This window comes from Vitis riparia, chromosome 10, assembly GCF_004353265.1.
Source record: "Vitis riparia cultivar Riparia Gloire de Montpellier isolate 1030 chromosome 10, EGFV_Vit.rip_1.0, whole genome shotgun sequence".
Lineage (NCBI taxonomy): Eukaryota > Viridiplantae > Streptophyta > Magnoliopsida > Vitales > Vitaceae > Vitis > Vitis riparia.
In genome coordinates this window covers 12,474,729-12,486,421 of record NC_048440.1, presented here as the reverse complement: position 1 = coordinate 12,486,421, position 11,693 = coordinate 12,474,729, and the positions used below count along the sequence as shown (strand labels likewise).

The 11,693-nt window shown below is 35.6% G+C and overlaps 1 protein-coding gene across 1 annotated transcript; it reads left to right on the top strand.

Moving 5' to 3' along the window:
• The first annotated feature begins 650 nt into the window (after positions 1-650).
• Positions 651-2,179, top strand: LOC117924373 ((S)-scoulerine 9-O-methyltransferase-like). Its single transcript, XM_034842995.1, has 3 exons — positions 651-1,310; positions 1,630-1,694; positions 1,849-2,179. The coding sequence occupies exons 1-3, from the start codon at positions 665-667 to the stop codon at positions 1,891-1,893; spliced, it is 756 nt and encodes a 251-aa protein (XP_034698886.1). The 5' UTR covers positions 651-664; the 3' UTR covers positions 1,894-2,179.
• The last annotated feature ends 9,514 nt before the right edge of the window (positions 2,180-11,693 follow it).

Below are 11,693 nucleotides of genomic sequence, written 5' to 3'. Positions count from 1 at the left end.
TTTCTTGTTAATCCACCGTGCCCACAATACATGTTACCTAAAACACTATTATAACAAATAAGTTGTGTTTAAAGAAACATTCATATTGATATTTACTTGATTTTTAACTCACTCATAAATGTCCATCATGTATGTTACTTAAAACACTATTACAACAAATAAGTTGTGTTTAAAGAAACATTTATATTGATATTTACTTGATTTCTAGCTCACTCATAAACGTCTACCATGTATGTTACCTAAAACACTATTACAACAAATAAATTGTGTTTAAAGAAACATTTATATTGATATTTACTTGATTTCTAGCTCACTTATAAACGTCCACCGTACATGTTACCTAAAATACTATTATAACAAACAAGTTGTGTTTAAAGAAACATTTATATTGATATTTACTTGATTTTTATCTTACTTATAAACGTCCACCATGCATGTTACCTAAAATACTATTACAATAAACAAGTTGTGTTTAAAGAAACATTTATATATATTGATATTTACTTGATTTCTGCCTCACTTATAAAGATACTTCATGTTACCGAAATTGGTGGAGGAAGGACAGACCCAAAAAAGATTTGAGAAAAAAAGTTGCAAAAACATGGAAGGCTTTGATGGTTCAGACTATCTTTCAGGTTGGGGATCGTCAATGATAGCCGTTCAAATGGCTCTAAAAGCGGCAATCGAGCTCAATGTCTTCAACATCATTGCCAACGCAGGCCCTAATGCTCAACTCTCTTGTGTGGAAATTGTTTCCAAGATTCCTACTACCAATCCAAATGCTGCCGTGGCTTTGGATCGGATACTAAGAATGCTCACCTTCAACTCCATTCTAACAGCGTCTCTGAGGCCATGCAAGGATGGAACCACGATAAAGCAAGAAAGGACGTATGGCTTAACGCCGAAGTCGTGCAGCCTAGTGACCGACAACGTTGAAGTTTCTTCAACACCGGCGGTGAATTTCTGCACGGAAAGGGTAGTTGTGGAGAGCTTCTATATGCTCAAGTACGCAGTGCTTGAGGCGGATTGTCATCCTTTCCACAAGGCTCATGGCGTAAATGTGTTCGAGTATTTGTCCAAGGATCCAAGGTTGAGCCGAGAGTTCAACGAGGGTATGACAATTAACTCCAAAATTGTATTGGACATGGTGCTAAAGGCCTATAGGGGCGGTTTTGAAGAGACGAAAGAGATTATGGATGTAGGGGGCAGCATTGGAACTTCGGTTGTGAAGTTGGTTTCTGTTTATCCACACATTCGTGGAATAAACTTCGATTTGCCTCATGTTATTGCCGATACTCCTGAGCAGCCAGGTTCGTTTTAAATCGATAGGATTAAGGAGAGGTCAATGACATCAACTCTAGATTATAATATTTATGATGCAAGTTACAAGCCTATTTAAGAAGAAATGCTCGAACTCCTCCACAATGAATCCTATTTTTCTTTAATTATATATGCCCTGCTCTCTCTAAATAGCAATTGTTGGTAATTTTTTTTTTTTAATTCTTGAATATTTGTATAAGTATAACAATTAGACTACGGATCTAAATGAGCAGGTCACCCATCCTGACTCCTTCATTCCCATTCTAGTCCAAAGTCACATTGACTAGTGATTTGATTATGATTTTGAAGGGGTGACCCATGTGGCTGGAGATATGTTCGAGTCATTACCGAATGCAGAGACAATTTTATTGAAGGTTTGTCTTTTTCTTTAAAAATTTTGATAGCCAGGCATGTTAATTATAACATCATTAATTTCCTTAATTATAAATCAATCTTGATAATTGTGTGTAGAAAATTAGAAATCTAAACTGAAACTAAACATGGGAAGTTGACGCATGGTTCATGCAGTTTATTTCCATGACTGGGGTGACGATGGGTGCAAGAAGGTGTTGAGAAATTGCTGGAAGGCATTGCCGGAAAATGGGAAGGTAATAGTTGTGGAGTATGCTATCCCTCAAGTACTGGGAAATGACCCTCCATCACTGAATGCTACGGTATCAGACTTATACATGATGATTTTGAACACTGGTGGCAAGGAGCGCACACTTGCTGAATTTGAACATCTTGCAAAGGCTGCGGGCTTTGCCCAAACTAAGGTGTTTCCCATTGCACATGGGATTCATGTTATAGAGTTTTTAAAGAGCTGCTAGAGTACTAAAGTAATTCCCTCCTCCTCCTCTCTCTCTCTCTCTCTCTCTCTCTCTCTCTCTCTCTCTCTCTCTCTCTCTATATATATATATATATATATATATATATATATATATATATATATGTGCGTGTGTTTAATTGCCTCACTCTTCATGCATGTACTCTCCTTGTTGTAATGCATTCGGAATTATTTCATCCTACCTAAATTAATAAAGTGACAACTACTCACAGCTGGAACGTTCTTCTTGGCTTCTTGAAGTTTAATTTCTTTTGTTTTATTTACAAAATTAGATAGATGTTTGAGATGTTTCCTTTCTGTCCATCTCTTATGGAAGATACCTTTATATTTTTTGGTTTTGAAGCAATCTTGCACTTAAGACCGTTGCATCTTCTAGTGTAATTTCTGATGATATATAATCAAAGAATGGGAGCATATACGTCAAAACTGAGCTTGTGTAGGCCTACAATGAAACTCAACCAGATTACCACACCGTGACCCATTTATATCCGTATATATTGTTGATTCACCAAACAATGGTTTGGTTCTATAAATCGCTTAATACAATGATGCTAAACTCAACCATATATATCAAGAGAAATTATTATATTATAGAAATTGCATTCATGAAATGAATAGTACTCCATGAATGGGAAGATGGTAACCGTGTGAAGATGTTGAGAAATTGCTGGAAATCTGGTTGTGGAGCTTCTAGTCTCTCAAGAATTGGGAATCCACACATGGAAATTAATTTTTTCCCTTTCGTGATTCTCCACCCCTCCTTTGTAGTGCCAATACTTCTTTTTCATGGATTTTTGCTTTTCACAATGATAACATTTAACTTTCTTCTTACCTTGGCATTTTGACCTGTTTTGGTTGTGACACCCACTAGAACCACATTCTCTTGATCTTCATTAAGATATAATTAGAGCTTGAATAAGTTGAGAAAATGATATTTTGTCTTTCTTGGTTTTTGCCCTTACTTTCTTCCTCAAGCGTAGTATCTGCAATATTATTAAATATTAACATCGTCTTTAAAGCACCATTAGCCACACATTCATGATGAGATGATTATATGAATGAGGTAGACTTTGGAGGAAAAGTTCAACATGTTCCTTCCATTTTATGTTATGTTCTATAACTAATAGCTGAGAGAATAGACTCTTCACAGTGTTTGATGTGCTTAGTCATCAAAGTTGATTTTGACATCCAAAGAGTATATATAGAGTGTTCTTTTTAAGAAGATTTTTTTGTACAATGACTTGACTTCATATAGTTTTATCAAAGTATCCCAAATTTCTTTGATCGACTATATTATTAACTACCACTAAATGCAAGCTTGAAATGACATCCCTATTCATTTTTTGTCTTTTAACATTTTCTAGTTTTTCACCAATTACTTCTAAGCAATCTTATTTTATAGTCTTTCACTAATTGCTTCTTAGCAATTTTCCTTCCTCGAGATGATTTTCATTTTCATTTTCCACAACTCAAAAATTTTCTACACGCTCAAGTTCGCGATGCGTAAATGTGTTCGAGTATATGTCCAAGGGTCCAAGGTCGAGCCAAAAGTTCAATGAGGGTATGACAAGTAGCTCCAAAATTGTATTGGACACGGTGTTGAAGGCATATTATAGGGGTGGTTTTGAGGAGATGAAAGATATTATGAATGTATGGGCGACATTGGAACTTCAATTGAGAAGTTGGTTTATGCTTATCCACACATTCGTGGAATATAAACTTCGATTTGCCACATGTTGTTGTCGATGCTCCTCACCAACCATGTTGCTGGAGATATGTTTGAGTCATTACCGAATGCAGAAACAATTTTATTGAAGGTTACACCATTGAAATGATTCTAACATGCACAGTCTAACCTTTTTAAAATTTAAAATTTATTATTTTATTATTTTAAATAACTTTTTTTGTTTCTTTAACTTTAATTTTTTTAAAGCTTAGTTAAATTTATATATAATTTTAATTATAATATGTTTATAATATAAAAATAAATTTAAATTTAAATTTAAAATTTACACTTTTTTATAATTTTATTTAATGTTTTAACTATAGAATATTTTTAATCTTTATAATGAAATATATATAAAAATTTTCTGGTTAGTTGTTTAATTTTCTTAATTATATGATATTTATAAATAAAAATATTATACTATAATCTTTTTTATAATTTTTAAATTTATAAAATGAATAAATTTGTAAGTGTTACACATGTTATAAATAGTTCATAAATGACTTGGATCATAAACATATCATTTTGATACGATTAATTAAATAGATCATTTTAACACAAATAAATAGATAGGATAAACAAATCGAACAATCAAGTCCAAATACAATCGACTTATTAAAAGAATGATATGGATTAATACAATTACGAAATGGATACGATTATAATCATGTCCTTATTAATAACAACTTGTTAATACTTATTAATGTTATTAGTTAACTATTGTAATTATAATATAATAACCCATGTTGCATTTGGCGTGGGATTATCCAACTTTGACTAAAATAATCCACAAACAATGTTAGTTGGTTGTGATCTTAGTTCAAATGAGACAACTTCTAAAATATATATAAAATTTCTCAATTACAAAAGATGTAGGCTTTAGCCTAATGGCTAGCCACGACACTTTTTGGGGGACAAACATTAGGCTTGAGGTTCGATTCCCTCTAGCTCATGCCTGGATTGGCATGGTGTACATTGGGTTAAGGTCTGAATTTCATTCTTCTTTGTTAGACCCAAAAACCCAATATTTACTTTTTTTTTCTTTTGCCTTTTTTTTTTCCTTTTTTTTTTATTTTAATTTATTTTACTTTTTTTTTGTTTTGGTTTTTTTCTTCGTCAAAATGCAATGGCTTTTAATATAAGTCTCTCTATTTTGCCTTTGATTGGAGATTTCCCCACAAATTCAAATGTGATGCAAGTAGTTGAATTGCAATATTCTTACCCATAAAATTATGGTCAAGAGAATTCAAATCTAGGTATGTAAACATTTGTGGGCCAGTCTAGGCAGGAGTGGGCTCACTCTAGGATAATAATTTTTGGGTTGGGCCAGAGTAGGCCCAGTTCGACTTCACTTAGACTTGAAATGTGCAATTGGTTAGGCCGAAGTTAAGAAATTTTTTTAAGATGATATAAAGCACTTTTGATAAATCAACTTATTAATGTAATATAAGTTAAATGACTTAATTTAAGGTATTAAGTGTATTAAATATATTTAATAAAGTGACTAAATATAATAACTTAAAATTTAAAATATTTTTGGTAATTCAATTTAAAGATTTAATATAATTAAATAACTTAAAAAGAAAAATATGAATAAAGAAAGTAAACAAGATAAAGAAATGCCTTGGGTACTCTATTTTAGCTCTACTTTCTCTCTTAGAAAAGAAACTGAAGATAAGACAAGAAGGAAAGGGAAGGTAAAATAGAAAAGAAGAAGAAAACAAGAGAGACAAAGAGAGAGAATGAAGTATGAAATTAGAGTTGAATATTTTTTTGGATGTGAGCATACCAAGAAGATGAAAGTAACTAGATAATAGAAATATTAAATCATGAAAGACTAAAATATTATCAAGTGGTTATTATTATTATTATTGCAATACTTTTCCCAATAGTTCATTCTCCCAAGGCAAGAAAAAAAGGTTCTATAAACTTAATTGCAATAGTACATTATCCCAACGCAAGAAATAAAGGTTCTATAAACTTAATTACAATAATTTCCCTAATGGTACATTCTCCCAATGCAAGAAATAAAGGTTCTATAAACTTAATTGCAATACTTTCCCTAATAGTAAATTTTCCCAACGCAAGAAATAAAGGTTCTATAAACCTAAACATTTAGTTCAAATTGATTGAACCCAAAATATGTGTTCCAATAACATATATATGATTTATGTAATATAAAAAACTCAAATCATTTGGTTTAACTCAAATTGACACTAAGACCCTAATTAGGAATTTGACATATATTTTAAGCTTAATTTAAGGTTTAAGGGAGGAAAATGATACAAGTTGGAAAAATAATTCTCCATCAAAATAGAGTAAGGGATCAATTATGCCTGAATAGAGATTTAGCACTAGTGAGACATGAGAAGGATCCATGCAAGGGGAAAACAAAGAATTTATGAATATTAAATATGATAACTTAATGTTATGGATGGAGGTAGAGGGCAAGCAACCATGAGAAAGGAGGTTGGAAGTAAATGTAATCAAGCTTAAAATGGAATTTGGAGCTTAAAATTGGCAATAGCACATATCTTGATTTTAACATGACACAATTGCACATTCTTTGATATTGTGGATTCTTGGTAATTATTTATCTTAGTCATATGAGGTTTGGTCATTTTTATCTACCCCAAAGCAAACCTACGAAGAGTGGTGAAAACCTAAAATATTATACCTAAACTTATATTTCATCTTCATTCGTCTATTAGGTAATTTAAAATGGAATAAAATATTAAAAGTTATAACACAGTTCAAACTTTGAGATATGGAACTTAAGTTGATTTCATTAGAACATACATATTGATTACCCTAATACTAAAATTATATACCCTTGTTTCATCTAAAAGTTTATACCCTAAGTTAGATTATGGAACCCAAATATTGATTAATTAAATTAAAAATCAATAATCATTTTTCAATTTAAATAGGTTTATTTTAGGAAATCTTTATTTATATTTTATTTTGATTTATTTACATTAGGCTTTTTTTTAACCTTTAGCAAATAATTAATCTTTCTAATATAAAAATAATTGAACCATTAGAATGGATCCTAGAGGACAACAACCCGAAATATCACAAAGTTGTGGTAACCGACCCTATCTCTAGTTTTTCTTGGTCAAGGTTATAATATATTTTAGTATTTTAATTACATTAAAAAGTTGTGGTCACTCTACTACTTGTTAATAAGTTTTATCTTATCTCTTTCTAAAGCACTCTATAACTCCTTCACTTCAATAGGGTTTTCTCATGAAAACAAAATTCTAAAAGATAAGAGAGAGAAAAGAGAGACACAAACATAATGATATATCGTGGAATATATATATATATAACTACATGTCAATCACAAATGCAACATCCACAATAAAAAATAAAAATAAAAATTGAGTACATCATTTTACCTAACCCAAGACCTTCAATCTCTTTCTCTGATGGAAAACTCAACATTCAATCATCTTCATATAAAATCTATGTAGAATCACCTCCAAACACTATTTTTATCTCTTCCTGATATCCATATGAGAAGATATTTGAGTTTTATCCTCGATTCAATATGATGAAAGAGTGTAGATATGGAGAGCAACACTAAAACAACCCATTTTAAAGGAAAATTTTTCTCTAGAAAGATATTTTTTAGCTTAAAGACCCACAAACTTTCCCTCGTAACAAACACCCCCCAAATTTTGGCAAAGAATTTGAAGCTTAAGGAGCCAATTAGCTCTCATATTTATGAATCCTAATTTGGAAATGAGTTAAAATAGTAGGAACTTAGACCTAATCCAATAGCTCAATTGATTTAGAAAGAAATGAAATGTTATATGTTGTGATCAAATTTGGTTGATCGCATACAAAGACTGAAACATTTTGGATAATAGTTGTTCTATCACCCTTTAGTGGGATTTTTAGAACTTAAATCAATTGATTTAAAACAAAGTCTTTTATACCTTTTAATAAAGCATAACAATTTGAAACTTGGTCAATCAATTTATGAATCCATCCACCACCTCAAATCACTTACCATTTTCTCTATATTCAATCATAACTATTTTTAAAATGATAAGAGTCTAAACCATCAGAGCTAAGTGTCACGGACTTAGTCGTTCACTAAGCTCGTGCGGCACTTAGGCAAGTCAAGATGCTTGATCTTGCTAAGTCAGCCTTGATCCCCAATGCTTAGCTTGTTCGGCTAAGACACTCGCGACTCGGAAGCTTAAGAAGCTTGGTAGGCAACCCTTGAAAGAATGGAAGCTCTTTATTACTCAAAGAAGCTTTTACAAGTGCTTGGATGCTCACTTGCTTGGTTAGGAAGTGATTTGGGTGGTGCCTTGGCCAAATGAGGCCCTCACCTATTTATAGGCACCAAGGGAACTCTCTGGAACCTTGGAAGGTTCCTTACAACTCAAGAATATTCTAGAACTCCCTACACTAATCTATGTACAACCCTATGTACAAGAATATGCAAGAGATCTTTAGAATCTTCTAGAAAGCCTTGGACTCCTCTCATGCCTTCCACCATAGTGTAGAGATGTGTGGACATCTCTAGGCATTTCTAGAACCTTCCACACTCTTCCCACCGATGGCTTAGTGTAGATGGCTCCAGGAGTCTCCAGAAGCTTCCCTCCTCCTATATAAGCCCATGGGGAGGGTCATTTGAAGCATCCTGTGACACTCTCCCCCACCGATGCCGTCGACGTCCTCGTCCTTGCCTCATTCTGAAACCTCTCGATGTGTTTCCAGAACTTTCTCAAGGTATTCGCATGTTCCCAGCTTACTTGCCTCTTAGGTAGTCCTTTCCATCGGACTAGGTACTCTATCATAGGAGGGACCCCTTGTCTCCTGGTGACCCGTTCAGCCAGGATATTCTTCACCTCCTTCTCCCGTGAGGCTCCAGATGGATGCAGACCCGTGCGCTTTCGATGCTTAGAGTGCTGCTTCCTCTTACCCATTGAGTTCACCTTTCCCTTGGTGACCTCTTCCATGTGTGTGCGGGCTACCTCAGCTCGCTCCCCTTTATCCTCCTTTACTTGCACCCCTGCTAGTAAGGAGGTCTTAGGCGTACTAGGCTTCGGGTTGAATTGGAGGGCACCTAGTAGCTGCATTGAGCCCATATGTGCTTCGTCCTCCTGCTCCCTCTCCTCGATCATGGCACTAAGCGCCTTCCTCTTTAGACAATCTCGTGCCCAATGTGGACCTTCACATAGGAAGCATTTGATTTTAGGCGTGAATTCTTTCCTTTCCGCCTTACCCCTTCCTTCTCGGACATTAGACGTCTTGCCTGATCCATTTTTAGGAGCATTGTGGTCCCTTGGAACCTCGTCTCCCCTACCCATGGCGTGGCTATCCTCCAAAGACTCATCCTTGGAGGAGTCTCCCATTTTATAATCCGTTAAAGACTCCGCTACTGCCATGGCAGTGGCTAAGTCTTGAACACCTCGGCGTCTTAATTCCTGCTCGGCCCACCCTTGCAGGTTCTCCATGAAGTTGAATAGCAATTCCTCCCCGGTTATGTTAGGAATCTCAAGCATGAGCAAAGAGAATTCCTTGACATAGTCGCGTATCGAACCTGTGTGCTTAAGACGCCTCATGTTTTTCCTAGCCAGGTAAGCCACGTCCTCGGGGTAGAACTGCCTCTTGATCTCCCTCTTGAAGTCCTCCCACGTCTCTATGGTGCAAATGCCTTTCTCCATATCGGCAAACCTTCGACGCCACCATAGAGTAGCTGTGTCAGTAAGGTAGAGGGTCGCAATTCTCACCTTAGCTGCCTCATCCGTCAATGCGATAGCTTCGAAGTATCGCTCCATATGCCATAAGAAGTTATCCAACTCCTTGGCATCCCGCTTGCCACTAAACCCATGTGGCTTCGGCACCTCCACCCTAGATGCCTTATGTGTGACCATGACCCGTGCCGACACGGCAGCCTTGTAGATGGCCAACTCTTGCCTAACCTCCTGGTCTCGGGACTCCATTCGAGTGGCCAAGGCTTCTATCCTTGACTCCATGCTAGCAAGCATGCTCAAGACCTTTCCTTGGAAGGACATGAACTCCTCGTGTGACACTGGCTGAACTTGTGAGACTTGCACCTCCTCACGAAGGTCTTGGATCTGCTCCCTTAGATCCTCTAAGCCTTTCTCCATGCCTTGCTCGATCAAGTCCAACCCCTCCCGAGTGTCCGCCATGGCTAGCTCCACCTTGGCTAGCCTTGCCTCCATGTTGGCAACGGCATCACGAGATTTATCCTTCTTGCCCCTGCCCCGTGTAGTAGGCTCGGTCTCCCTCCCACGGGTTTGCTTGCTACTCTCCTCCACATTAGAGCCCGACATGCTTCCTTTGCTATGCCCACCTCGTAACCGCGCTCTGATACCACTTGTCACGGACTTAGTCGTTCACTAAGCTCGTGCGGCACTTAGGCAAGTCAAGATGCTTGATCTTGCTAAGTCAGCCTTGATCCCCAATGCTTAGCTTGCTCGGCTAAGACACTCGCGACTCGGAAGCTTAAGAAGCTTGGTAGGCAACCCTTGAAAGAATGGAAGCTCTTTATTACTCAAAGAAGCTTTTACAAGTGCTTGGATGCTCACTTGCTTGGTTAGGAAGTGATTTGGGTGGTGCCTTGGCCAAATGAGGCCCTCACCTATTTATAAGCACCAAGGGAACTCTCTGGAACCTTGGAAGGTTCCTTACAACTCAAGAATATTCTAGAACTCCCTACACTAATCTATGTACAACCCTATGTACAAGAATATGCAAGAGATCTTTAGAATCTTCTAGAAAGCCTTGGACTCCTCTCATGCCTTCCACCATAGTGTAGAGATGTGTGGACATCTCTAGGCATTTCTAGAACCTTCCACACTCTTCCCACCGATGGCTTAGTGTAGATGGCTCCAGGAGTCTCCAGAAGCTTCCCTCCTCCTATATAAGCCCATGGGGAGGGTCATTTGAAGCATCCTGTGACATAAGGGTGCACAATGGAAATTTTATCCTAAAATTGCCTGCATATAAAGGTACTCACAGTCTCTCCCTTGGAAATTCTAAGATAAACCCTTTGCACCCCAAATGAGTATAATATACCCTACATACTCTCATACAAGGTACACACTCACTCAATCTCATAACTTAGCTAGATACTACAATATATGCAACCAAAACTTAATAAAGAGTAAGTAGCACTTGTATACTAATGATAAAATAATAAGAGCAATCAACCTATAGAAATTTCTCCTCTTTTTAATCTTAGAAAGAGAAAAAGGGAAATATGAAAATCTTTTCAAAGACATAAATAAATACACAATAGACACAAATAGTGAACCAACAAAAAGTGAAAGCATCTAATGCACCAATCATGCTCTAACAAATGGATCGATATTTAAATACAAACTCAAATAGAGCACCATACAACTATATAGATATAAGGAAATTAGGCAAGAAGCTATGAAGTAGAGCTCTATAAAAATAGCCTTCTAGAAATATGTAAAAACTAAAATTAAGCAATAGATGGTTGTTATCTCAAGGATTGTCCTAATTACTTTATGATGATAACAAAATAATATTAAATATACTAACATGTATTAAATCATGTGAAGATTTTAGGTTTAATCATTAAATTTAGAACAAAGCTCAAGTATGCTAATCATAGATTTAAATATTTTGAAGAAATGGGTTTTTTAAGACTCAAAATATCTAGGAACTTATGGAAGATGAATCTTATTGGTGTACTAATTAGGATAAAATATTTTTTATGCACTTTTAAATGCTTTTCATTCGTGAATATGTGCTTTACTTCCAAACTTTAGGCTTAGTTATTTA